Source organism: Mycotypha africana (assembly GCF_025528875.1).
Source record: "Mycotypha africana strain NRRL 2978 chromosome Unknown BDF20scaffold_2, whole genome shotgun sequence".
NCBI classification, from domain to species: domain Eukaryota; kingdom Fungi; phylum Mucoromycota; class Mucoromycetes; order Mucorales; family Mycotyphaceae; genus Mycotypha; species Mycotypha africana.
In genome coordinates, this window is record NW_026515726.1 from 476,548 (window position 1) to 500,317 (window position 23,770).

Sequence of the window (23,770 nt, forward strand, 5' to 3'; positions counted from 1 at the left end):
GGTTGCGTTAACCCTTTCACCTAAAGGCTTTTCACACCTTATTTAACAAGAAGCTGTAATACTTCTCATGTCTAATTTTGTAAGTATATGCTATGTGACTTGAATACAAATAGTTCTTTTTTGTCTCCTAACGTTAAATGCATGCAACCCAACAAGAACGATGATCTATCAAATTTGTTGCCAAAATCTTTTGGTAAATCGTCAATGAGTGGGAAAGAAACGAATTCAACTCAAAAAAGTGCAAGCACTGACTGGGATGCGTTGCGATCATTTATGCCAATGTCGTTTGGTAAACAACAGAAGAATCAAGACTTTAGTCAGGAATTTGAAAAAACCAAAAGAGATGTAAATAGAAAGCAATAAAAATTTGAGAATATGGATATTTGCTTAAGCATACTCCTTTATGACACCTCTGATTGCTCTAGGAAGCAAATAATGTCAAGGATCATAAGAGAGCCCTTGTCATGGCTGATGATGGTACAACGAAAGTGAAAAAATTCGGTGATGATAAAAAGGAAGAAAAAAGCGACAGCGACAGCGACGACGACGATCAAGAGGAGGAGGAGGAGGATGGAGAAGAGGGCAATAACAACGAAGACTACGTTAGTTCAGATATACTTCCAACTTCTCACGAAATCAAATTGAACGATCATATACGTACTGTGTCAGCGCTTACTCTAGATCCATCTGGCACACGTCTTGTGTCTGGCAGCTATGATTATGATGTTAAATTGTGGGATTTTGCCGGCATGGATCGTTCTTTTAAACCATTCCGTACCATTCAACCTTGTGGAGAACATCAAATCCACAATTTACAATATTCTTTGTCGGGCGATTCGATTTTGATTATATCAGGTAGCGCAAGAGCGAAAATATTTGACAGAGATGGATATGAATTAAGCGAATATGCAAAGGGAGATCCATATATTAGAGACTTGCGACATACAGACGGTCATGTAGGCGCTTTAACAAGCGGGGCATGGCATCCTACAAATAAGCAGATCTTCGCTACTTCATCCCAAGATGGTACAATCAGAGAATGGGACGTAGAACGTGTGAGGAAACAAAAAACTACCATTGTATATAAGTCTAGAGAACGAGGTGGACGATCTTCTTGCACAGCATTAGCATATAGTCATGATGCCAAGTATATAGCGGGTGCATATCAAGATGGAACTTTACAGATCTGGAATAGCACAGGCAATCATATTCGGCCAGCAGTATCTATTCCTGATGCTCATCAAAAAGGCACGGAAACTTCTTGTATTCTGTTTTCGCGTGATAATAATACAATGGTGACAAGAGGCGGTGATGATTCAGTAAAATGTAGGCGATCAGCTTTTACTTCGTTTGCAAAACTTATTTATCAAATGTTTAATTTTATACATTATATTCTCTTTACTTTTTGTTAGTATGGGATATTAGAAATGCGAAGAAGCCTGTAAAAACATCTTACAATTTGGATATAGTGAATCCCGAAGTAAATGTAATATTCAGTCCTGACGAAAAATTGATCCTGACAGGTAAAATTGCTAATAAGTTACAGTGAATATGGTTCGTTACTGACTTTTCATCGATTACCTTTAGGTACTGCATGTCCAAAGGGTAAAGGAACAGGCAAGCTTGTTATGCTGGATAGAAATACTTTAGAAGTTCAGCAGTCAATAGGTAAGGCATAGCTTTACCCATTACATGATAATCTTTACAGAAATATATTAAAATGTCGGTACTGTAGATGTATCGCAATCAAGTGTCGTCAAAGTATTATGGCATCCACGTATCAACCAAATAATTACCGGAAGTGCGGATGGCTCAATGACGGTCTTTTATAGCCCCACCCATTCAGTTCGTGGTGCTAAACTGTGTGTTGTCAAAAAGGCAAAGACCCGTGCTGTGGATGATTATGAAATTACCGGACCTATTATAACTCCTCACGCATTGCCAATGTTCAAAAATGACGAGCCCAGAACATCAAAAAGAAAGAGAGAGAAATTACGTAAGGATCCTAAAGCATCACATCGTCCAGGTAAAATAATTGTTTTTGTTTACGACGGCTTGAGTGCAGTGTTAATGAAAACCCTCTTTTTCCATTCTACAGAATTACCTGTCAGTGGCCACGGTAAGGGTGGTAGAATTAATATGAGTCAACAACAAGCTGTGATCAAATCATTCGCCAAGGATACGACAAGAGGTATGAGACATTTTCTAATAATTCGTCAAAACCATTTTCTAAAACAATTGTCTGCTATCTTTATAGATGAGGATCCGAGAGAAGCACTTCTTAAATACGCGGATGTTGCAGAGAACGATCCAATGTGGGTTTCCAATAGTAAGTAGCGATGGTTCATAACATTCAAATCCAACAATATAAAAAGTTTTTTCTAACTTTCATAAATTACAGTTTATAAGAAAACTCAACCCAAGCCTGTGTTCCGTGAAGTGGATGAAGAAGAAGAAGAAGAGCAGAAGAAATAGATTTATGCTTAAAGTAGCAGGGTCTTTTCCCACTTTCTATTTTAGAAGAAACAGCAGACAAAAGTCAGTTTTATGTAGCTCAGCTGCCAAATTAATAATTTGATCGTGGTGCTCTTAATTCCCAATAAAGTATGCCGTCTTCTGCTGTTATAGATACACCGAAACCTGATCATATAATCTCCAATGATGGAAATAAAGAAACTGGCGGTACGACAGCGACACCATCATTGTCCCTTTTGTCTCGAAAGTTTGGGAGCTTGACCAATATAGATGAGATTAGAGAGTGTCTACGATTGTTAGATGCAGAAGAGACACGCATTGACCGATCGCTCGATGAAATGCTATCTAAAGAAAACGAACTTGCTGAATCACTTAACACCCTTAATGTTATAAGGTTGAGATATTACATTCTTTTCGTAAACGTATCATAGAAGCAGTAGTATTTAGTAATAATCATCTTACATTTTCATTATACTGGTTAACAGACCACGGTTAGACAAATTAAAAGACGAGTCCTCGCGTGTAATTCAAACTGTCGATAGCACAGCACGGTTAGCAGAGATTATCAGCGATAAAGTACGACAACTAAACCAAGAACAATCCAGAACCAAACAAGCCATTCAATACGTGGAGAATGTACAAGAATTGAAATATTGTGTAGCGAGCATTCTAGAAGCATTTACAAGAAAAGCTTATGACGAAGCAGCTAATTTACTACATAGAGCACTACAAATCGACCCAGCTATTTTAAATGGTTCACTAGCTGAATTCACAGTGGTATAGAGACACACAGCCTCTCCATATTTCGTTGAATAGGGTGTATTGTTAACTCTTTTTTTTCTTTTTCTTCCTTATGCTGTCTTTGTTCCATAGGCAACCTCAGAAAACCCAGATCATCCTGCAAAAACATTGGATGAAGCGAAAGCCAACCTATTCAACATATTTTCTCAGAGGTTCGATGATGCGGTAGCTCAGAGAGATCAAACAGAAATCACTCGGTATTTTAAACTATTTCCTCTCATTCATTGTGAAACGGAAGGTTTAGACAAGTATTCAAGGTTTGTCTGTAATATTATTAAGGCAAGATGTGTTGAGGAGCTGAAGAATGGCTTAAGTATGGGATAGAGCATAGGTAGTATCATGCAAAGCTAGTTCAATTTAACTAATTACAATTATATAGTTGCTGCTCCAACGTATTTTGCGGATGCTTTGACACGTCTGTTCGAAAATATAGCCGTTATTATTGATCAGCACCAACCATTAGTGGAGCAACATTACGGCAAGGGAAAAATGCTTCGGGTCATTCAGCGATTGCAGGAAGAAAGTGATATACAGAGCGGTATTATTTTGGATAGATTTTTAAGAGCAAGAAAATTAGAATCGAAGGTAAAGTTTTGATACAATCTATCTTTGGGCCCGTTAATAATACTTGATGAATATATTTTTGTAGCTTGTGGAGATCCAATGCCAACTAGTATCGATAATGCGCACAGATTCATCATATACGGTGAATAAGTCAGGAACTCAAATAGCTAACTCACCAGAAGAACCAGAGGTCACCAATCCTCTTATTGACCCTCGGCAGCTTGATGCTAACCTCCATGAACTTTCCCTGTTATGCCAACGCAGTGTCCTGTTCCAGAATTTTCTCAATGAACGAGCTATCGAAGAAATGGATGTCTTGATATCTGATAATGAGAATGAAAAGGATCTTGTCATGAAAGACAAAAATGAGAAATTCTACGGTGGCAATGGTCTTTTATTATCATCGGGCCTCACCAAACGCGTGAGAGAACTTATGAGCTCATATATCGTGATTGATGAATACTTATTGAAAAAGAGTATCGATAAAGCAATGAAATTAGATGACTATGACCCCACGCTAGCATCAACATCAACTTGCGTGGATGATGTTTTCTTTATCCTGAAAGCTGTGCTGAAGCGCGCTATTTCTACTTATGAACCTCAGGTTGTGTCATCAACAGTCCGAACGGCTGTCACAATACTAGAATCTACTTACTTGCAGGTTTTGCACCAGAGACTTAATACAGTATTCACTTCGTATGATCCTTCAGGGCGCAATGCTGAAAGGGCTATGGAGCAGGCCAAAATAGACTATATGGTGACGCTTAATAATTTGGATGTTAGTGCTGATTATACCCACCGTTTAGCAAAAGAAGTTGAACCCGATATCATCAATGGCGTCTGGCTTGAAGGAGACAACGATGTTCAAAAAGCGTTAAGCTACATTAAGGATTTCGAAAACTTTTCTGATAAGTTTGACAATTTATTAAAGGTAATGATGGTAGCACCAATAAGCAATGTGCCGATTCTCAATTAGATTTCCTTTTCCCTTTCTGTAGAATGGTATTGAGCAACTAATGAAGCAAATTTTGAAGCCAAGGATACGTCCGCTATTCCAGGAATCTTATAAAGACGTTAGATATGTCTTGGAGGAAGACGAGTACAATGAAGCAGATATTGATGAAAAGTTTGTTAAACGGTTCCGTCAACGCTTTGATAACCTAATCAAAGTCTACAAAACTTCATTAACAGATAATAACTTCAGCACTTTATTGGGATTACTAGTCAATGCTGTAGCTTTACAGTGGGAGAGAATTGTTTTTCAAACAAGATTCAACCAATATGGTGCTCTCCGTTTCGATAAAGATTTGAGATCGATCATTCACTATTTTTCAACGTTAACAGAATGGCTATCAAGAGACAGGTTCACACGTTTAAACCAGATGGTTACTTTGCTTAATTTTGAGGAGGTAAGAAGAGCAAAGATGATGCTGTAGGCTTGTCGTGGAGATATTAACCTTCATTCAACATTGATAGCCTTCAGAGATTTACGATTTTTGGGGACAAAAGGCTGGTTCTGTCAGTTGGCGTTTGACTGTAACCGAAGTCAAGAAAATTTTATCCTTGAGACTAGATTTTGATGCAAATGAAGTCGCTAACCTGCTACCCAAAAGTCAATGAAAATAATAAATTTTGATTCCTTTTCCTAGCAAATCAGTAAAGTTCATTTCTTGTTGTTGGCCTTTCTGTCTTCGTCTTCGAATTGCTATCAAACTCTACTAGCTCTTCATTTTTTAATCAAACTTTAACAGGTAATATGGGAATCATCAAATTTCTGCTTCTGATCCCCCAACTGTTTTGGTTCGATTCGTTGATACTTTCAGCTCGTTGCCCCGCCCGGTACCCAGTTTGGATAGTAAGCTTTTTCACCCATCTCCTGAACCTCAACCTGTAGAAAATAGTCTCCATGCAATAAGAGAACAAGCTCGGGTAAACTTAGAGGAGCACCTTGTCTCGTACCCACTTGAGTCGTTAAATAAAAGTACATGTTTAACCTTAATATAACCCTAAAATTGATTGGATAAAAGTGGACATCCACATTTTACTTTTCCCCGGATTTTTTTTTTTCTTGTATTGAATCCTTGAAAGCACTTCCTTTTTTTCATTAAGAAATGCTTAAACTATTGAAAAATCTTCGTCTTACTTCTGCCAAGGAAGCGAGTCCAAATATACAGAAGAGGCTCTTACATGCTCAGAAAGAACAACGGCAAGTTCACCAGCCGAACTTTGTATTTATAGTGGCCTCAACCGCTCTCTTAGCCGGCAGTGCAGGATTTTGGCTCGCTAAAAATATGAAGATTCCAGATAGGCAGCAATTTCACATTGAGAGCTCGAGACTTTCTGCACTTAGTGAGCGACCAAAAATAACAGTTCCACAAATCCCTACTCACGATATCGTCCTTACTGCTTTCGAGGAGCTGCGAAAGGTTATGCCTTCTGAGCATGTTTCTATTGACGAGGAAACTCTTCGCAATCACGGTTATTCAAATAATTCCTACCATAATGAAGGAGCACCTAATATCGTTGTCTTTCCATCATCCACAGAGGAAGTTGCTGCTATCGTCAAGATTGCCAACAAATTGAACTTACCTATTATTCCATTTTCTGGCGGTACCTCTTTGGAAGGACATTTTGCGGCACCTAAAGGAGGCATTTGTATAGACTTCAAGCAACATATGGATCAAATTATTGCTTTTCACCCGGAAGACATGGATATTGTGGTACAGCCGGGTATGCAATGGGAAGAATTGAACGCATTCCTAAGAGACCATGAACTATTCTTCCCAATGGATCCTGGGCCAGGGTAAATGGAGTTGAGTCCTGCGACCGAGTTAAAAAAAACAAACAAAAAAAAAACTCATTTGACAAGGACGGAAAAAAGTTGACACAATCTATTATATATCTATATGTAATGGCATAGTGCATGTTTGGGTGGCATGGTAGGCACATCCTGCTCAGGTACTAATGCAGTACGTTACGGTACAATGCGTGAATGGGTTATCAATCTGACAGTAGTAACAGCGGATGGAAAGATTTTAAAAACTCGACAAAGACCTCGTAAATCATCAGCAGGATATGATTTGACCAAGCTCTTCATTGGTTCAGAGGGTACTTTAGGCGTTATTACAGAAATCACTTTGAAGTTGACTGTCTTGCCTCCTTTTGAAACTGTTGCTGTATGTGATTTCCCAACTGTTTGTGATGCCGCCGCAGTTGTACCTGATCTGATGAGGGCAGGTGTACAAATTGGAGCTGTAGAACTGCTAGATGCTAAAATGATGGAAGCTACCAATTTGGCTCTCCCCGATCTTAAGTTTACCATTAAGCCTACTTTATTTTTCAAATTTTCAGGCGGCTCCAAAGAGTTGATAGACCATGATATACAAATTGTGTCAGAAATTGTCAAGAAGCATCAAGGCGGGCAATTTGCCTATGCCAAAAATGAGAAAGAAAAAGAGACGTTATGGGAAGCCAGAAAGATAGCATTGTGGTCATCAACTTTACTAAAAGCTAACGCCTCTGTTTGGACAACAGATGTCGTGGTACCAGTATCAAAATTACCTGAGCTAATAGCAGAAACTACCCAAGAGGTCAATCAGTCGTTCTTGCCGTGTCCTATGGTAGGCCATGTAGGGGATGGCAATTTCCATGTATTTATTCTTTTTGATAAGAATAACGAAGAGGAGTTTAATGAAGCAAAACGGATCAATAAGAATCTGCTACAACGAGCTATTCGTATGGAAGGATCAGTGACTGGTGAACACGGTGTGGGCGTTGGTAAAAAGGCTTTCCTGAATGAAGAATTGGGCGAGAATACTGTGGATTTAATGAAGAAGATCAAAATTGCACTTGATCCCAAGGGTCTGCTGAATCCTGAGAAAGTACTGCCTGATAAATAAAGTAAAATGATAATTACTTGAAGCAATATTCGTAGACATGTCTTTCATCTCAATCGTTTTGTTCTCATCTATTTTTAATTGAGGTATTTTAAATCATAAAACAATAGAAGCATAAAGTATATTATGGACTTAACCGTCGATAATCACAACAGTTGGACAATTTTAGAAGAAATGCTGAAAGGATTATTTTTGGAAATTTATTGGGGCAATTAAAGTATATATTTTGAGACGATGTATATACATGTAAAATAGTATTCTGTACATTACTTTATACTGTGCCCGGGAACAGCATAAGAGAAGAAAGCTTCGTGCTTTTCAGTTGGGTATGTGTATATATATATTAAAAGTATTCAGTCATTGTTAAACGTGTCAGCTTTATCGCCCAGCGAATTTGTTCTATGGTATCTAAGTCCTTGCGAAATCGAGCGTCGTCTATTAAATTCTCAATCATAGTCTCCCATTTCTCGACGGCTTCATGCTGATGCATTATTAACAATTCTAATTGGCTCTCAGGCAAAGCTGAATTTGTACCTGAATTTTCTCTTTTATGGCGTACTGTCGCGGTGGCGAACACGGCCATGCAATATTTTGATACTATGGCTACATGGCGATAAATACTGTCCAAGTTTTTCTTATCGTGTGGTAGTGTTTTGAGGACATAAAAGAATAGTTTTTCTAAATGCAAGGGAACATGTTGAGTATGTCGGTAATGCTTGTGTTGTTCTTCTACTTTCGAAATGTCTGTATCTGAAACTGCTTTATCGCAAAGTGCAATCAAGAAGGAAGGGTATTTTATGCTTTGCATTAATTGTTGACAAATGTCGGTGCTCATTTCTTGGAAGGGAATGTAGAGTTGCGTCACTAAATCATCCATTTTGGCAATTCTGGCAAAGCAAGAAATGGTGATGAGCTATAAAAGTAGAATTCAATCAGCTTAATATTTGATATTGTGTATTCCCGCCATATAATCACTTTACCATATTCAAAATATCTCCAGTGAGATGTAAGAGGTTCTCATCTTTTTGAGGGAAAGTTCTCAACAAGATTTTGATATAATTATCAAATTTACTAATTCTACTGAGGGCATCCTTTTTCAATGTACGAACGAATATCGCGTCTTGCATGCTAGCTTCGCTGTCTACTCTGTATTTCAAATCAACTTGCAGTACATTGACAAAAAAGTCCAACATCAGTATTCGACACTATGAGTGTAATCAAAAGAGTTGCTCAGTACAACATAGGTTGCAAACATAAATTTATATTGCTCTCCCCTACTTTCGCTTCTAAATTTTGTGCTTCACAGTTCAAGGTACGGTCTGTGAAATTCCAAAAATCACTATAGTTCGCTAATTCCTCGGTATCCAAATCATCATAATCGTCATCTTGTGCTGCTTTAGCTTCTTCTGTCGAGATGAGCTCAAAGTATCTGAATTGATTCCACATTGGGTTGAATATTTTAGGCCCGAATACACTCAAAATATCCAGCAAGATGGCATGTGCTCTTTTACAATGTAGCCAGTGTTCTTTTAATGTCTGCTTTTTTTTGAAACTGTGCTTGGGTTTTAATATGAAATTGATCAGGGCCAGCAGTAATGCACTGAATAGAATGAGTAGGTACATTAAAAATCAATGACTGACGCTCAATAGCTCACATTACATAACTACTTACAATGGTGGTTTTTTACCGGTGCCATAAGCATTTTCAAGTAGTGACATACCCACGTTATCTAAATAAAACAGGTTAGTTTGAATGACGCCTACAAGGTAAAAAGTGCTGAACATCACGATGATCTTACAATGCCCGACTTCGAAGTAATCGATTATTAGCATTTGCATTCTTTTTGAGAATTCAGTGTCTTTTTTTACGGTGTCCCCTAGTTTTGTCTCTAAAGTAACATCATTTCTATACTGAAAGAGTTCCAGCAACAAAGGATTGGAAGCTAAAAGTAGTTTCGCTGGTATTGTCTCTTTTAGGGAAGAGTTAGGACCTTCGACTGAATAGTATACTTCATCGACCTGTTGTTAATCAAGAAAAGTTGAATTAGTTCTCTTGAGTATTCAAGTTGATCATTGCCGATCTATGTTTTACCGTTTCAAAATAGTTTGTAATCGGCATTCAAAAGACAAGTATTACTTCAATCACATAAAGTACAAAAAGGCGTGATTACAGTTACAGTCGTAAAGAAAGCTTTGTGATTTTTTTTTTTTTTTTTTACTTTTTTTCTTTTTTCTAATTGACTATGGCAATTTTTATATACCGCTTAAAGCAGATACCTGGCATAATTTCCATTTGATCTGCTTGAATACCTATTTCTGGCAGGTTATTTTGCACAGAGCAAGAACGTTTATTTGTCAAAAAGGAGATTCATTTTAGATGGGATTGATTAACAATGGTAACAATTACAAATTGATAGAGAAAGAAAAACAGAAAAAGAATTATCTTTTTTTATCAACGATGAAAGAGCCTTTGAACATATCAACAGTCCTACCGCTCAAAAGCTATCAGTAGAGTAGCATGCTAAAATCATCTCGAAATGACAAGGTTACGTCTGCGGTATCCTGAGCAATTTATCCACCATTACAGCTTTAGCGACCGTACTAAAGTTTACCTGAGTACAGACCCCATTTTCAGAAACAGCAGTTCTTTACAGCAAAATCAGAATAGCACCGTCGGGCCTTACAGTTGTTACTGCACAACATTACAGTCGAAGCTGCAACATTTGAAACACTTTCGTTGAGCAACATAAGGTGATGCCAAAGTTGTTAACGACTATAATCACATCAAATGGAAGACAGTCAATAAAATGCGGCAATAAAATCTCTCAAATCCATGGAACGATTTAGGCAAGCATAATTTAAGCAAAGCTTTCCTCAATATAGTCTGGTAAGCCAACGTTCCCGCAAAAAGGATAAATAATGTATATTATCCCCTGACAATGGCTTGCCAGTGTGGGAAGGGAATACTGGTATCAGTTTCTTGAGATATAGACTCAGAGAGCCATACCATGATACTATCTGGGTTTTAAGGTGCTATCAAGACGGCCTTGGTGTAATGGGTCTACACCACTTCATTAGGAGGCCTATCAGGGCACCCAGGGTCCTCAGTACACCTCAGCCTAGCATAGCCAAATGTTACAAGTGTATTGCAAAATATATTTGAGCCTCGTGTTTTTGTACCAACTTTTATAAAAGACAAATACCGTCCAAAGTAATCTTTGTCATCTTGAAAATTCTAAAAGATAAATAGATGAAGACGGGAAACAGCAGATAACTCTTTCCTTTCTCTTTCAATGATGAAAAAAGTATTTCAGCGGCTCACAGGGGTTTTTTTTCCTTAGAAAGATATTAAGATTCTCGAAAGTTGGAGGATTCAAATCCGCTTGCAAAACAGCAGGCAAGCCTTTTATTTTTTGCTCTACTTCAGTGCCTTCATTATGATTTAGGTGGACCCGACGGGTTTCAGCTCAGCTATGGATGTAGCATCATTTCAGATTTTCCGTATTATTATGGCGCGCAGTGTAATGGCCTTTATGAGTCGATTAGCGTATTGGCTCATGGGGCTTGGAAAATAGTTTCTTATTGTCATAAAAGGATCAATCGCTTGTACTGCGCTACTTTATATTTTCTTTTTTTTTTTAAGCGTCTACTATTTCTTTACGTAAAATTAAAAAAATCGGCAATCGGCCACCCACAAAATATAAAATGGAGCTATTTTTATCCATCTCCCGAAAAAGAATTCCAAAACCTTTCAGTGTATCTAATGGTTTATGTTATATACTTTTTGGCCCTTTTAAACAGCACTTTTTTTTTATTTATTTTTGGTAACCTCTTCTTTTTTTTTTTTTTTTTTTTTTTTTTGGTCATTTTCTCCAGTTATTTCAAGATTGTCGTTTCCATTACTCTCCCTTTCTGTCATTTAATTATAATCATTCGTTCTTTTTTGTATGTTCGATGCACCTTCAAGCACAATCTTATGTTCTTTAAACAATTTATTAGATCATCCGAAAGAGTATTTAGCGGATGTTTGCTTTAAATTTGACAAAGATGAAGTCTGGGCTCACAGAGGTAGGCTATGGATATTTCATCCTCTGCTTGTTTTCTTGCAAGTAGTCTAGACTAATCCCCTTTTTTTTCACAGCCATCATTCTAGCTCGAGCGCCCAAAGACTTTGTTACGCAATATTTATCAGATCTTTTGAAAGAAAATGCTGAGGTGGAGTTGCCAATACAAATGGATATTAGTCATATCATTCCTCAAGACATCTTCCAATCTGTACTTCGTTTTTGGTATACGGCGTCATTAGAAAAGTTTGCATCGCGTCAGTCAAGCTTATCAGATTTAACATCGACATATACCCCTTTGGATACCTCACCGTTCCTATCGCCTGTGAATGAAGATACAGCCTCTCCATTGGAGGATGCTTCTTCCTCCGCTCTATACACTAGCATGGCAGCAAAGATCCAACAACTGAGTGAAGCATTAGGTGTTGAACTGCTTCCAGCGTCCGATCCATCTCTATCAGCGACGACACAACTCATCAACGACATGGAAGACCTCCGTCATGACAAGATAGCAGCCGATGTCACCATTTCACTTATATCTTTTGATGCAGAGGACGCCGACCCGACAGCATCGAAGAAGGACAGCATTCCCTGTCTCTTTTCGACCTCACCTGAAAACCATACGTACAAGATAGATTTAGCAGCCATTGCATCTTTTAAAGCACATCGATGTGTGTTAGCCGCGCAGTCACCGTATTTTCATGCACTCTTTTGTGCTCAGTTCCAAGAAGCGTCCAGCACGGTGGTGCATTTCACGAACGACCTGTTCAATGAAGACATCCTTGACTGCCTGCTCCACTTTCTTTACACCGACAGAATTACAGTGACACCCCTGGCACAGCTGAATGCCAAGCCAACCACGCAGTTCCATCAAAAGGCGCAGCGAAACAAGCATACGCTCCGTGTGTTGCAAAAAGCATTCTATGCAGCCGATTATCTCGGACAGAGGGAGAGCTTTGGAAAAGCGCTGCTGCATGCGATGGAGACACTGTGCCATCAATTCAAATGCGTGTGCGCCGACTGTGCTATACTGCTACCGTCCATGCTGGCATGGTCTGACAAGCAAGTGGACACGGTGCCCAAGTTGAGACGCACGTTGATTTTGCTGTATTCCGATCCTGTTCATTCTCTTCATTCGCTTTGGTCTCAACGTCCGTTTGCGATGCTTGTCACATCGCTCGTGCCGTCTCCGGCGGGACTGGGAGAAGACACACTGGCTGCCGTGGTCAAGCACGAGCCGCTGTTTCGAGCAAGATCGCCGCTGACGCTCGTGCACGAGATCATTGAAAGATGCTTCCTCAACGTCACGAAGCACAATGCGATCCATGCGCTTCATTCCATGCACTTGTGTCTGTCGCAACTGCGATCGGCCGACCCCCATCCGTCTTGGTCGCGTGCCACGTTGGCGTTGATCCACCCTCTGTTGCACTACACGGTCAGCATGGTGTCGCAGTTCTTTGATTTTTATTGCGTGGAATACCCGATCCTGCTCTCCTGTGTGGACGGCATCGGCGGCGGGTTTTCGGTGGACTTTCTGGACTTTTTATTGCGCCATGTGTTGAATGAAGGCATTCAAGAGATCAATGCGGGAGTGATTTACCAGGGCATCCGTCGAGATTTGATTGGCCGACAGGAAGTCGTGCAGAATATGGCGATTGACGATGTGCTGGTCAAAGGCAGGCAGCACTGTGCTGCCTATCTCGCTCAACATTGGACGAAAGTGAAAGCGGTAGGCGGTCTTCGACCTTTGGAAAAGGCGACTTTACGGCAGCTAGCAGAAGATATCAATGTACCTTATCGATCCTTGACGGGACCTTTCGACAGTGAATTTGCCAATATTTTCAGCTTCAAGCCTCGCAAGCATAAAAAGAACTTTAGCAGCAGCAACAGCAGCAGCAGCAGTAGTAGTAGTAGCAACAGTTACAACAACAACGACAGCAGCAGCAGCAGCAGCAGTAACCGTCGTCGCTATTCGACGACGGTGTCCTCATGGCAAGAGAATAAGAATGCCTCTTTCACTGAAGCCTATTCTCGTCGTCTCTCCTTAGGAAGCTTGGTCACTCGGTCGAGTGAATCATCGCAGCACCGCGCAGCCAAAACAAGGCCTCGGGCTTTATCGTCAGAATCTGTGTTATGTACCAGTCTACGTAAATACCACACCACACCTGAACAGATGATACCTGATGACCGGGAAAACCAGCCTCTCATCAACCTGCTGGCCTATGAAACCATGGAACGAGGGAGACAATTGGAGGAGCAAGATCGTCTGGAGAGTGAAGAACGTGGGATGCACTCGTTATCTCACGAGGAGTTGACAACCTTTAAAAACACGTTAGCCAACACGCCTGACATCATTGACCGACCGATGCTAAGACGATCGTCTTCTTTCACGTCATTGACAGACCGACTATTGCCTTTGGACATTTCGTCCTCCCACCCTGTCTCTCGTCCGCAGCAATGGACCTCTTCTTCCTCTTCTACTACTTCTTGCTCTTCGTCTCCTACGCCTTCCGCCGCTGCCACCCCGACCCTATCGAGCTCGCCGGAAGCACGTCCCACACGGCTCAAGTTCGAACTGCCCGTGCCACCTATCCGATCCAAATCACCCAAGACGACGACACCGATGGCTACGGGAGGATCTGCTTATCTGACGCCTCGAGTGTCTACAAAACAGAATCGAAAGCGCAAAGGAAGCAAAAGCCGCAAGTCAAGATGGAATATTGGCAGCAGTAGTGATGCAAGTGATGAAGAGGACGTGTCGCCAGAGGTAGGCGATAAAGTTGAGTTACTCCATCGTCCGCTGCCTACTTTGGGTACGATCAAGTATATTGGACCTGTCCAGTTTGCTGAGGGGCCTTATGTTGGTGTAGAGCTTGAAAGTCGATGTAAGTATTTCTCGAGAATTGTCACCTATAGGGGCCATGATTCATGAATTTCTTTTTTTTTTTTTTTTTTTTTTTTTTTTTCTGTGTAGTGGGCAAAAGTGATGGCTCTGTAGATGGTGTACGCTATTTCCAAACGGATCCTCAGCGAGGGCTTTTTGTTAGACCTGATGATTTTATCATTCTTTCCTCCACGAGAGCATAAAAGTGGTTGGGCTTTTTTTCCTCTCTATTTATACCATTTCTCTCATAGACAAATAAAAAAGAAAAGAAAAAGGTCTCATAGTATTTTAAAATGCCTCCCCCTTTTTTCTTTCTTTTTATTTTTGAATGATTGTTCAACTATCATTTTTCCTGTTTTATTGAGAGGAGCTGGATATTTTCATTAGTAAATGGTTAAATACGACGTGGGATGCTTTGTTATAATAATGCTTCGGATGGTGGGTTTTTATTCTTCTTCAGCGGGGGCAGCAGCAGGTTCTTTGGTGTCCATGGCATTGTTATCTTCTGTATCTAAGAAACCGAGAAATAGATAAAGTAAGCCATAGGCCCATTTTTTGACGTTTGGTGGGTTGTTTGTTTGTTTGTTTGTTTGGGGGTTTTTTTTTTCTTTACCTTCAGCGATATCTGATGTCCATAATGTCAAGTTGTCTCTTAATAGTTGCATGATCAACGTAGAGTCTTTGTAGGATTCTTCACTCAAGGTATCGAGCTCAGCAATCGCATCATCAAAGGCTTGCTTGGCCAATTCACAAGCTTTGTTGGGTTGGTTGAGAATTTCATAATAGAATACGGAAAAGTTCAAAGCAAGACCTAAACGAATAGGATGTGTTGTGGCCAACTCAGCAGCAATCTCGGAAGCTTTCTTGTAGGCTTCGTGGGCAGCATCAGCAGAAGCTTTGCGTGCATCACCGGTGGCGTATTCAGCAATATAACGATGATAATCACCTTGCCTACAAAGCAAAGAAAGTGTTATCTATGACAACAGTTCCTTTCCCTTTTCCTTGGCACGATTTCTTTTTTTTTTTTTTTTTGCGGAAGAAAACTTACATCTTGTAATAGAACACTTTAGCTTCACCTGCTTCGGCAGAAGGGATTAAATAATCCTTCAAGAGTGCTAAAATGTCATTACAGACATCGTATAATTCTTGTTCAATCTTGTTTCTGTATGCTTTGATCTTTTCAACTTGGGCTTCGTGACCTTTATTTTCTTCCTTTTGCTCAATAGAAGACACAATTCTCCATGAAGCACGACGAGCACCAATCACATTTTTGTACGCGACAGATAAAAGGTTACGTTCTTCAACACTCAGATCGACTTTTAACTATAGAAAATAAGATGGTTAACGATAAACTGACACTGTATCACAGGGACAAATAACAAAAAAAAATAAATAAAGTAATGACTGTACATGAACAACATCCTTCATATAGTTGACCATTTCTATGAGGCAAAATAGTTGTGATGAGTTCCATGAAGCACTGTAATAAGCACACTCTTCAGCATCACGTCTTTTCTTCTTTCTCCCCTGATGCTCCCTAGCACCTTCCCCTTTTTCACATTTGCTATTTTTCTTTGTTGAACAATGAGGTTTCCTATCTCTCCCCCTCTCCCTCGGGAGAGTATCCGAAAAAGCAGCTTTTCTATCCCCGCTTTTTAATGTAAATCTTTCTTTTTGGTAGTAAACTCCCCTCCCCTCCCCTCTCCCCATCCTGCGAACTGTAGCGCCTAGTGTCCGCCTCCCCTGGGTTTCACTTGGCTTACCATCGTAACGTTCAGCTTGTTCGGCAATCTTTGCCATGTAGACCTTTTTTTATGTTGGAATATTTTTAAACAAAAAGAGGGTCAGTCATGTTAAGCCGAGAAAGGGATGGAAAGAAGGCTGCTTTAGGTTGTACAAATTTCGCATTCTCAAAAAGAATAAAAAGAATAAAAAAAAAAAAAAAAAAAAAAAAAAAAAAAAAAAACCCAAGAAATGAAAAAGTTCCCCCAAGTCTTTTTCAATCTAGTTTACCTTATCTTCACGTTCCTGAAGTAGTAGAGATGTCAGTCTAAAACAGAATTCGCGTTTTTCTTTCACGCACTACAAAACACTTACAGTAGACATTTTATCAAAAAGTTCAATATCGGAGGGGTTTTGTGTTTAAAGGAAAAAAATAGAAAAAGAAAGAAAAAAAGGGAAAAGAGAGAAATGATGCGAAATTTAATTGTTCTGTGAACAAAAAAGAAAAAAAGAAGTTGAGTTGGGTCCCAGCCCACAAAAAAAAAAACACGCAGCAGCACCAACAACAACAAAGGAGAAAAGAGGGTGTGTGTGTAAAAAACCCAAAAAAAAAAGCCGTGTGTGTGTGTGTGTGCGTGTGTGTGTGTGTGTGCGTGCGTGTGTGTCTTGTATGTATTGTGTGTTTCCCATTGCACGCACAAGAGAGGTACGTGGCATTTGACGGAGTTTCATAGTCGCTGATTACAGGTTGTTTTCCAAACTTGGAAGTGTTCATAGAGAGCCAAAATTTATGCAAGTTAAATTTGGTTAAAAAAAACTGTTCCAAACCCATATTTTTTGTAGCAAGATTTTCAATTTTTTTTTTCGTATAGAAACAGCTCTATTCCTCTATTATATAGCTAAAAGATGGGGTGTACGCATTATCATACTCTGGAAAAAGCTGACCTAATGTTGGTTCATTTCACGCGTGCAGATAGTGAACCCTGTATTGCAAGGAAAAAAGAGTAAGCGAAATTTTCAGGTACAGATAAAACCCGATCTGATAAAAAAAAAAAAAAAAAAGAAAAAAAGCTGCCAAACAAAACCGCTAGGAAGTCAAGCTCACAAAGTTACAAACCTTTGTTCTTGATATATTAAACTTATTAAATGCCTAGTTTGTATGGAAATACTTTAAAAAATGTGCATAAAATACGACATGTTGAAAGGAAGAAGGGGTTTGAAAACAGGCTTCATTTGAGATTTATACTTGTTCGGGGACAAAAAATTCAACCGTTTTTTTTTTATTCTTTTAGTTTAACTTGTAAAAGAACTGCATCAACCTTAAACTCGACGTTCTCCTTTTTTTTAAAGAAAAAAACAAAAAAAAAAATAATCCTCAAGGAGTCAAAAAGCTGAACTAATAAAGAAGAAATGCAGTTATCCATGGACAGTCGTCCTTTGCCAACATTTATTACTTTGCATGATGCCATTATTGACTCACCTGTATATCGCTCAACGTCTTTGCAGTTTGATGATCAGTTGGATTTGGTTGAAAAATGGCTAGAGTCTCTCTCTAAGCATATGAAGTCTTATGTCGACAAGATGAATAGTATGTTGGGCGTTTTTTTGGGTGAAAAAAAAAAAGACATCCCTAGTTATTTCTTGCCCTTGATTTTTGACAAAGAACTCTCTTATTGTTTGGGAATAACTGCAGAATTCAATTTAGAAACAAACCTATTATGTAAAAAAGTGATACCCGTTGGCATCAACGACACAATGATAGGTAATAGCATTCAGTTTTTGAGTATGTTGGAACACAGTTATCTCATTTGCTTGCATCTATACTGACTCTAGATTCCACTTTCACTGGTGCTGTCATAAAGAGCTTTTCAGATGCATTACAAACAAGTTTGGCCTTCAAAACCAAATTAGTAAGCTTTTTTTTCTTATTATGCCGTTGACATCATGGCTCTTATTCATGACACAACCTTCTGTCTCTCTATGTGTATTTATTGCTCAGGTAGCCGATCTTGAGGATACATTTATACAGCCTCTGCAGCTTTTCATCAAAACGCAAGTGAGAGAATTTAAAGAATTCCGCAAACAGCACGAAAAGGCATTAGAGCGCTATGAAGCACAACTGTACAAATATACCAGCCAGAGTAAAATGAAAGAGGCTTCGGCCGTGAGAGAGGAAGCATTTCGGCTTTACGAAGCAAGGAAATCTTACGTGCGAATGTCAAGTCAACATGTTGCCCGAATTTTGCATTTCCGATCCTGCCTAGAGCATTTTATCGTTGACAAGTTTTCCATGGCAGCCAATTGCCATTTAAAGGATTTCGAAGGCGGAAAAGAAACATGGGCAAAATTAAAGTCGACTGTAGTCTCTTGGAAGCAATGGCTGGCAGATGTAACAAAACAACAAAAATCTCTCTCTCTTTGAAAGGTATTCTACGTGGTTACTCTTTGTCTGTTAACCCCCCTCTTCTCCTCTTTCTATTTAGGACAAAGAGACCTGTCAATATCAACTACAACAATTTCAGTCATCGCGTGCAGTCATGGAATATGATTATATCAACACCATTCGCCCAGTGCGTGATTTGGAAAAATACAACGTCGCGTATGCTCCTCAAGCCATCTCCAACAGTCGCCATTCTCTGGACTATCCATCCACCACAGTAGATCAACCTAGCTGTAAATGGGGTTATTTATATGTGAAAAGCATCAAGTCCCCGTGGGCCAGAAAATGGTTTTTCTTGAACGAGGGTTGCTTTGGATCTGTGGATATACGTTCATCCCCAAAGAACAAAGGAGCAATTACAGTGAGTGATGGCTGCGTCTCTGTTCTATTAAGTGATGTCAAGCCAGTAACCGATACCGTAGATCGACGCCATTGTTTTGAAGTCTTGTGTGCGAATCAGTAGGTCGTTGTTGCATCTCTTGTCGAGCACCTTAAAAGCAGGATCTGATCACATTTCTATTCTTTCTCCCTCCCCTCCCACCACAAACACAGACCATCTTTCACGCTTCAAGCAGAAACAGAGCAAGAAATGCATGAATGGCTAGGTGCTTTTGAAAGTGCCAAACAACGTATGTTACAGCAGGAACCTTCGGACGTTAGCCACACTACACCTACCTATCTACCGATGATATCATCCTCTCCACCTGACACAGTCGCCGCTGACCATCAGCACGATAGTACAGAAAACGAGGGTCAAACATTAACGACGATCAGATTAAACCCACCTACAAGCATGCTGGATAGCTTACTTGTCATTTCCTCCGATATCTCCCATCTCTCCAGCAAAGAAACACCAAAGGACGATCGTCCACAGAATGGATCAAGAACGTCCGCCACCGTCGTTGTTTCTACCATAGGCGCCGAAAAGCAGTTGACACAGTTGAATCAGTCTCCGTCCTTAACTCCTTTACTTGTCATCGAAGCAACAAAGACCGCGCTCCATTTACTTGCTTACACCAACTCTGTGCCCTCTTCGCCTACAAAACAGACATTTTCGCAACCAACAAATTCCATTGATGCTACTTTAGCTGAGCATGATAGCAATGATACCAGCCCTGAAAATCCAGACGACCGTGATTCCCATCCTAGTGCTACTAACAATCATTCCTCTTCATCGTCGTGGGGCATACCGTGGGCGTTGGTGCCGAGTATGTTTTCCTTATCTCATTCTGCCGCCATAGAGAATGACTCTAACGGCAATGCATCCGTGCCAAATTCACCTACTTTGTCTTCTCATCCAGATGTGGATCAAGAGAGTTTTTATCAGCGGCAAATTTGGCCAAAGAAAATAGACCAACTGAATATGCTGAAGACAGACGTTGTAGGCTACTCGTCTCATCTAGACAGTTGTAATAAGGAACTGAGAGTCCTATTTAATGGAGTAGACCCGAATGAGATAGTACTTACCGGTAGGTTCTTCCATCCCTTTCTTTCTTTTTCTGATACTGAATGAAGAGATGATTGATGCATTCTCTCAAATACAATATATATATATATATATATATATATATATATATACGCATGTTGACAGATTTTATTGGTATCTTGAAGAGAATGCCGCCTACGGGACATGCTGCTGATGTTGTCGGTCCCTCTGAGACACCGCCTGTATCAGTCAATGCACAACCCAACAACAACATCATAGATACGTTGGAGCAAGAGCTCGACTCTCAATTATCGGCCACTGGCCATCAGCAGCCTACCTCGAAATATGGCTACACATATACCGGACATGCCTTCATCACACAATCCACCTTTTGGTTCTATAGCTGTATCCTGATGAACTGTATCAATACTGTAGCAGTCGGCCTCAACGATATAAAAACAGTTCGCTTAGCGCGTGATCCTTCTATTATAGACAATGGATCCAATTCCAACCTTGTACTTGTACTAGAATTAGCCAACAATAATAGTGCAGATCACGAAAGTAAACAGCTCATTTTCTCAACTTTAATGGATGATATTGAATTGGTTGCTGAAAGGTTAAAGTTCATTCTATCAAACGCGAAGAGCTCTAAGGTACTTTAGGGGAGAAAAGATGGGAGAATTTCCATGCGAGGGGAGAGGGGAGTCTTATAGCATCAGTGACTGACTGAATATAACGTAATGATGATAGCCTGAGCCTGCACAGATTGTCTACGATGTGATTCAAAACATGTCTACCGCTGTCAATAGGAACACTACAATAACTAATTACTCAAACCAAAATATACATAAGCCAATCGTGGATCGTGTTCGTTCCGCTTCTGATATCACCAGTGAGAGCATGTCTTCTTCCTCTTCACCTGCCCCTGTGTTGCCATCGGCTACGGCTTCATCGATCACTTTAGAATCTCCTAAGCCAAGTCGATCTACTGATACAAGAAAAAAACCAGCGAAAACGCCACGCAAACATTCGGCACCTGTTCAACCAGGTAGTAAATCGGGTGCGTTGGCGGCAGCCATGATGGCAGCGACCGTAGCAGGTGGTAGCGGATTTTTCGACGCAGGAAGAAGCTTTCAATCGCCATCGCATGAGCTTATGCCTCTGTCTGCCAAGCGACATGACGAAACGAAATTCAACAGCAACAATGGAAATAATAACAATAGCAATGGCAAATTACCCTCGTCAAAAAAGAGTTTGTTTTCTACGCCTAATGACAGTAAGCATTCAATGACGTCCTCTTCCGTTGAAAACGGCATCCACACAGTGCCTAAATCAGCAGTAACAGCAGCAGATACCGTCTCACCAAAAAGCCGTAAGTTCATATATTTTATCTCTTTCTCTGGCAAAAGACAAAATATCCTTCTACTACAACCTTCTTGTTTGTTATCAAACGTTCATTAGCACACGCGCCCCCTGATACCTTTAAAGCACCAGTAGGCCCTGTTTCTTGCGGATGTGATAATCATTTAGATAAACTTGAAGCTGAATTAAAACTTCCTGTATCTGCAAGGCATCTATATTACATTTTATTCTCTGGTGCTAATCCTAACTACAGGGATATTTGGGAAAAGAAAACCGCTGGAAATAAAAGTCGAGGCATGTTGAAACTTAACAAAAAAGAAATGTATTCGTACGAATATAGCTTGTGGCTCGTTGCTAATATCGTAATTGAATCTTTTTTTTCCCTCTGTCTCTCTCTTTCTCTCTGTCTTATACATTATAGATTTGACAATCACTAAATGGGAACCTGTCAATGGAAAGAAAGAGCGCACCTTGAAATATATCATCCCGGTAAATAATGCTATCGTCAAACTCAAAGAAGCCGAAGTCGTAGAGAAACAGGTCTTAGAGAAAGAGGATAATTATCTGTAAGTGATCAGAAAATCTAACCAGCTCATATTATTTCAATGTGATATCAATTATTTTCTTTTTGATGGATGATGGAATAGATGTTATGTCGTAACAACATCAACCAAAGCGGCAGAACTTCCTTATGCCGATGCATTTGTACCGCATGTGAAATACTGTATTACTTGGATTAGCCCCCACCATTGTAAACTCTGTTGTTATACAGGTGTCAAATTCTTGAAAAATATCTTGGTCAAAGGCATGGTGAATAAGACAGCAATGAAGGGTATGGCAGAAAATTTAGGCGTCTTTACTTCCATCATTAAGAGAGAGGCAGAGAAGCAAACCCTTGTGAAAACTGCAGGACATCATCATCGTGCGCAAAAGGAGACTGGAAAAAAATCTGCAGAAAAAGAAAACACGCAGCAACCATCAAGCACGTCTGGCACGTCGAACGATAGCCACTTTAAGCAATATGACATGACTTTCTCTTCACTTGTTGAGTGGCAGAAAGAATTAAAGAAGTACATTGATGTTGTAGGTGACATTGTTCAAGGACTCCCCCCTATCATAAAAATAACGGCAGGGTCTCTCCTCCTTCTCTTCATGATCGTTGCTTGGTTTACTATTTCGTTCCGTGACCACCCAACTTCCATGGCTTCCAGTGCTGATAAAACATGCGGAGCAACAAGCGTTATCTCTCGCGCAGTCTATTTGAAAGAGGTTGATGAGAGCTTGCTACGTGCAATCAATCAAACCGACCTGAATTATTCAGAAAGGTAACAGGTACTATGAAGCTCCTTTCGCTTTTCAAGCATGTATTAACCTTACTACATTATACAACACGCCAGTTTCCGCTTATTTATGGACTCAAGGACGAATAGCCATGATCAGCAAGAAGACCCTGTTACAGGTACTAAGATAAATCAGCACCGTTGGTATTATTCCGGTCATCATCAATTTGCCACCGATATCTTATTCAGTCGACAAAGGTTGGCTATGGTTCGATACGATATGCTGGTGTTATTTCAGCTCTTAAACGACTTGGATGTTCAACTTTTACAAGATGAATATGTGAACTGGTTGATGGACCGAAGAATGTTCTGTCGTGATCCTGATACAGACTTTGTCAAAAGTCATTGTGACGATGTAAGACGACAATTAAAATTGTACTCTACACAATCACATCAAAACTTGGCATACAATTAGATACAGTAATATGTTGTAGATGGATTAAATCGTAATATTCCCACCTATATGGTTAAACAAATCGCTGCTTCTAGGGATGCAGCTACCAAAAATATGAACATCATCTATTGGTCGACGAGTATTACAATCGTCCATATCAGGATGTTTTAGCCTTTGTAATATGTTTTGCTTTTGGTGTTCAATAAAAAATGAGCTGCTAAAAAAGTACTCTGACTTACTTTTCAGGTCGGTTCACTCCTAGAACAGAAAGCCCAACAAAGTATCTAAACATGATCTCAACAGTTATATAGCGTAAAGGTTGTATTCAAGCGCTGACCTAGTAGTGATCACTAAGTGAGTAGAAACAAAACAATTGCATACTGTTAGTAATAAGTCAGATAA

At 39.8% G+C, this 23,770-nt stretch overlaps 8 protein-coding genes across 8 annotated transcripts; 6 read left to right on the forward strand and 2 right to left on the reverse strand.

Moving 5' to 3' along the window:
* Positions 1-204: 204 nt before the first annotated feature.
* On the forward strand, positions 205-2,475 carry BDF20DRAFT_904537 (WD40-repeat-containing domain protein; the record flags this gene model as incomplete). The annotated part of the gene is made up of 7 exons (XM_053083044.1): positions 205-345; positions 516-1,372; positions 1,426-1,523; positions 1,736-2,026; positions 2,099-2,191; positions 2,258-2,329; positions 2,402-2,475. The coding sequence occupies 7 exons, from the start codon at positions 205-207 to the stop codon at positions 2,473-2,475; spliced, it is 1,626 nt and encodes a 541-aa protein (XP_052938777.1).
* Positions 2,473-3,640, forward strand: BDF20DRAFT_263729 (COG4 transport protein-domain-containing protein). Its single transcript, XM_053075032.1, has 3 exons — positions 2,473-2,869; positions 2,961-3,252; positions 3,349-3,640. The coding sequence occupies exons 1-3, from the start codon at positions 2,607-2,609 to the stop codon at positions 3,598-3,600; spliced, it is 807 nt and encodes a 268-aa protein (XP_052938778.1). The 5' UTR covers positions 2,473-2,606; the 3' UTR covers positions 3,601-3,640.
* Position 3,641: 1 nt separating this feature from the next.
* BDF20DRAFT_263697 (COG4 transport protein-domain-containing protein) lies at positions 3,642-5,524 on the forward strand. Its single transcript, XM_053075031.1, has 4 exons — positions 3,642-3,861; positions 3,926-4,771; positions 4,839-5,249; positions 5,317-5,524. The coding sequence occupies exons 1-4, from the start codon at positions 3,766-3,768 to the stop codon at positions 5,458-5,460; spliced, it is 1,497 nt and encodes a 498-aa protein (XP_052938779.1). The 5' UTR covers positions 3,642-3,765; the 3' UTR covers positions 5,461-5,524.
* A 427-nt stretch (positions 5,525-5,951) lies between these two features.
* Positions 5,952-7,739, forward strand: BDF20DRAFT_904539 (uncharacterized protein; the record flags this gene model as incomplete). The annotated part of the gene is made up of 3 exons (XM_053083045.1): positions 5,952-6,000; positions 6,079-6,643; positions 6,761-7,739. 3 exons carry the CDS (start codon positions 5,952-5,954, stop codon positions 7,737-7,739), a joined length of 1,593 nt encoding a protein of 530 aa, XP_052938780.1.
* Positions 7,740-8,079: 340 nt separating this feature from the next.
* Positions 8,080-9,455, reverse strand: BDF20DRAFT_904540 (uncharacterized protein; the record flags this gene model as incomplete). Its single annotated transcript, XM_053083046.1, has 4 exons — positions 8,080-8,649; positions 8,717-8,941; positions 9,015-9,336; positions 9,409-9,455. 4 exons carry the CDS (start codon positions 9,453-9,455, stop codon positions 8,080-8,082), a joined length of 1,164 nt encoding a protein of 387 aa, XP_052938781.1.
* Positions 9,456-11,683: 2,228 nt separating this feature from the next.
* On the forward strand, positions 11,684-14,887 carry BDF20DRAFT_910041 (uncharacterized protein; the record flags this gene model as incomplete). The annotated part of the gene is made up of 3 exons (XM_053083666.1): positions 11,684-11,804; positions 11,878-14,685; positions 14,775-14,887. The coding sequence occupies 3 exons, from the start codon at positions 11,684-11,686 to the stop codon at positions 14,885-14,887; spliced, it is 3,042 nt and encodes a 1,013-aa protein (XP_052938782.1).
* A 243-nt stretch (positions 14,888-15,130) lies between these two features.
* BDF20DRAFT_910042 (14-3-3 family protein epsilon) lies at positions 15,131-16,790 on the reverse strand (the record flags this gene model as incomplete). Its single annotated transcript, XM_053083667.1, has 7 exons — positions 15,131-15,195; positions 15,298-15,635; positions 15,733-16,007; positions 16,095-16,126; positions 16,448-16,490; positions 16,698-16,712; positions 16,782-16,790. 7 exons carry the CDS (start codon positions 16,788-16,790, stop codon positions 15,131-15,133), a joined length of 777 nt encoding a protein of 258 aa, XP_052938783.1.
* Positions 16,791-17,816: 1,026 nt separating this feature from the next.
* Positions 17,817-23,389, forward strand: BDF20DRAFT_910043 (uncharacterized protein; the record flags this gene model as incomplete). The annotated part of the gene is made up of 11 exons (XM_053083668.1): positions 17,817-18,168; positions 18,240-18,316; positions 18,406-18,795; positions 18,890-19,305; positions 19,399-20,315; positions 20,438-20,925; positions 21,023-21,644; positions 21,734-21,922; positions 22,056-22,200; positions 22,282-22,959; positions 23,032-23,389. The coding sequence occupies 11 exons, from the start codon at positions 17,817-17,819 to the stop codon at positions 23,387-23,389; spliced, it is 4,632 nt and encodes a 1,543-aa protein (XP_052938784.1).
* Positions 23,390-23,770: the final 381 nt, after the last annotated feature.

Bases quoted from the DNA above. Each gene is read 5' to 3' on its own strand.
- BDF20DRAFT_263697 (XM_053075031.1), top strand. From the start codon at position 3,766: ATGCTTCGGGTCATTCAGCGATTGCAGGAAGAAAGTGATATACAGAGC. The intron at 4,772-4,838 runs GTAATGATGGTA...CCCTTTCTGTAG, and splicing joins AGTTTGACAATTTATTAAAG to AATGGTATTGAGCAACTAAT. The intron at 5,250-5,316 runs GTAAGAAGAGCA...CAACATTGATAG, and splicing joins CTTTGCTTAATTTTGAGGAG to CCTTCAGAGATTTACGATTT.
- BDF20DRAFT_263729 (XM_053075032.1), top strand. From the start codon at position 2,607: ATGCCGTCTTCTGCTGTTATAGATACACCGAAACCTGATCATATAATC. The intron at 2,870-2,960 runs GTTGAGATATTA...ACTGGTTAACAG, and splicing joins AACACCCTTAATGTTATAAG to ACCACGGTTAGACAAATTAA. The intron at 3,253-3,348 runs GTATAGAGACAC...TTTGTTCCATAG, and splicing joins CACTAGCTGAATTCACAGTG to GCAACCTCAGAAAACCCAGA.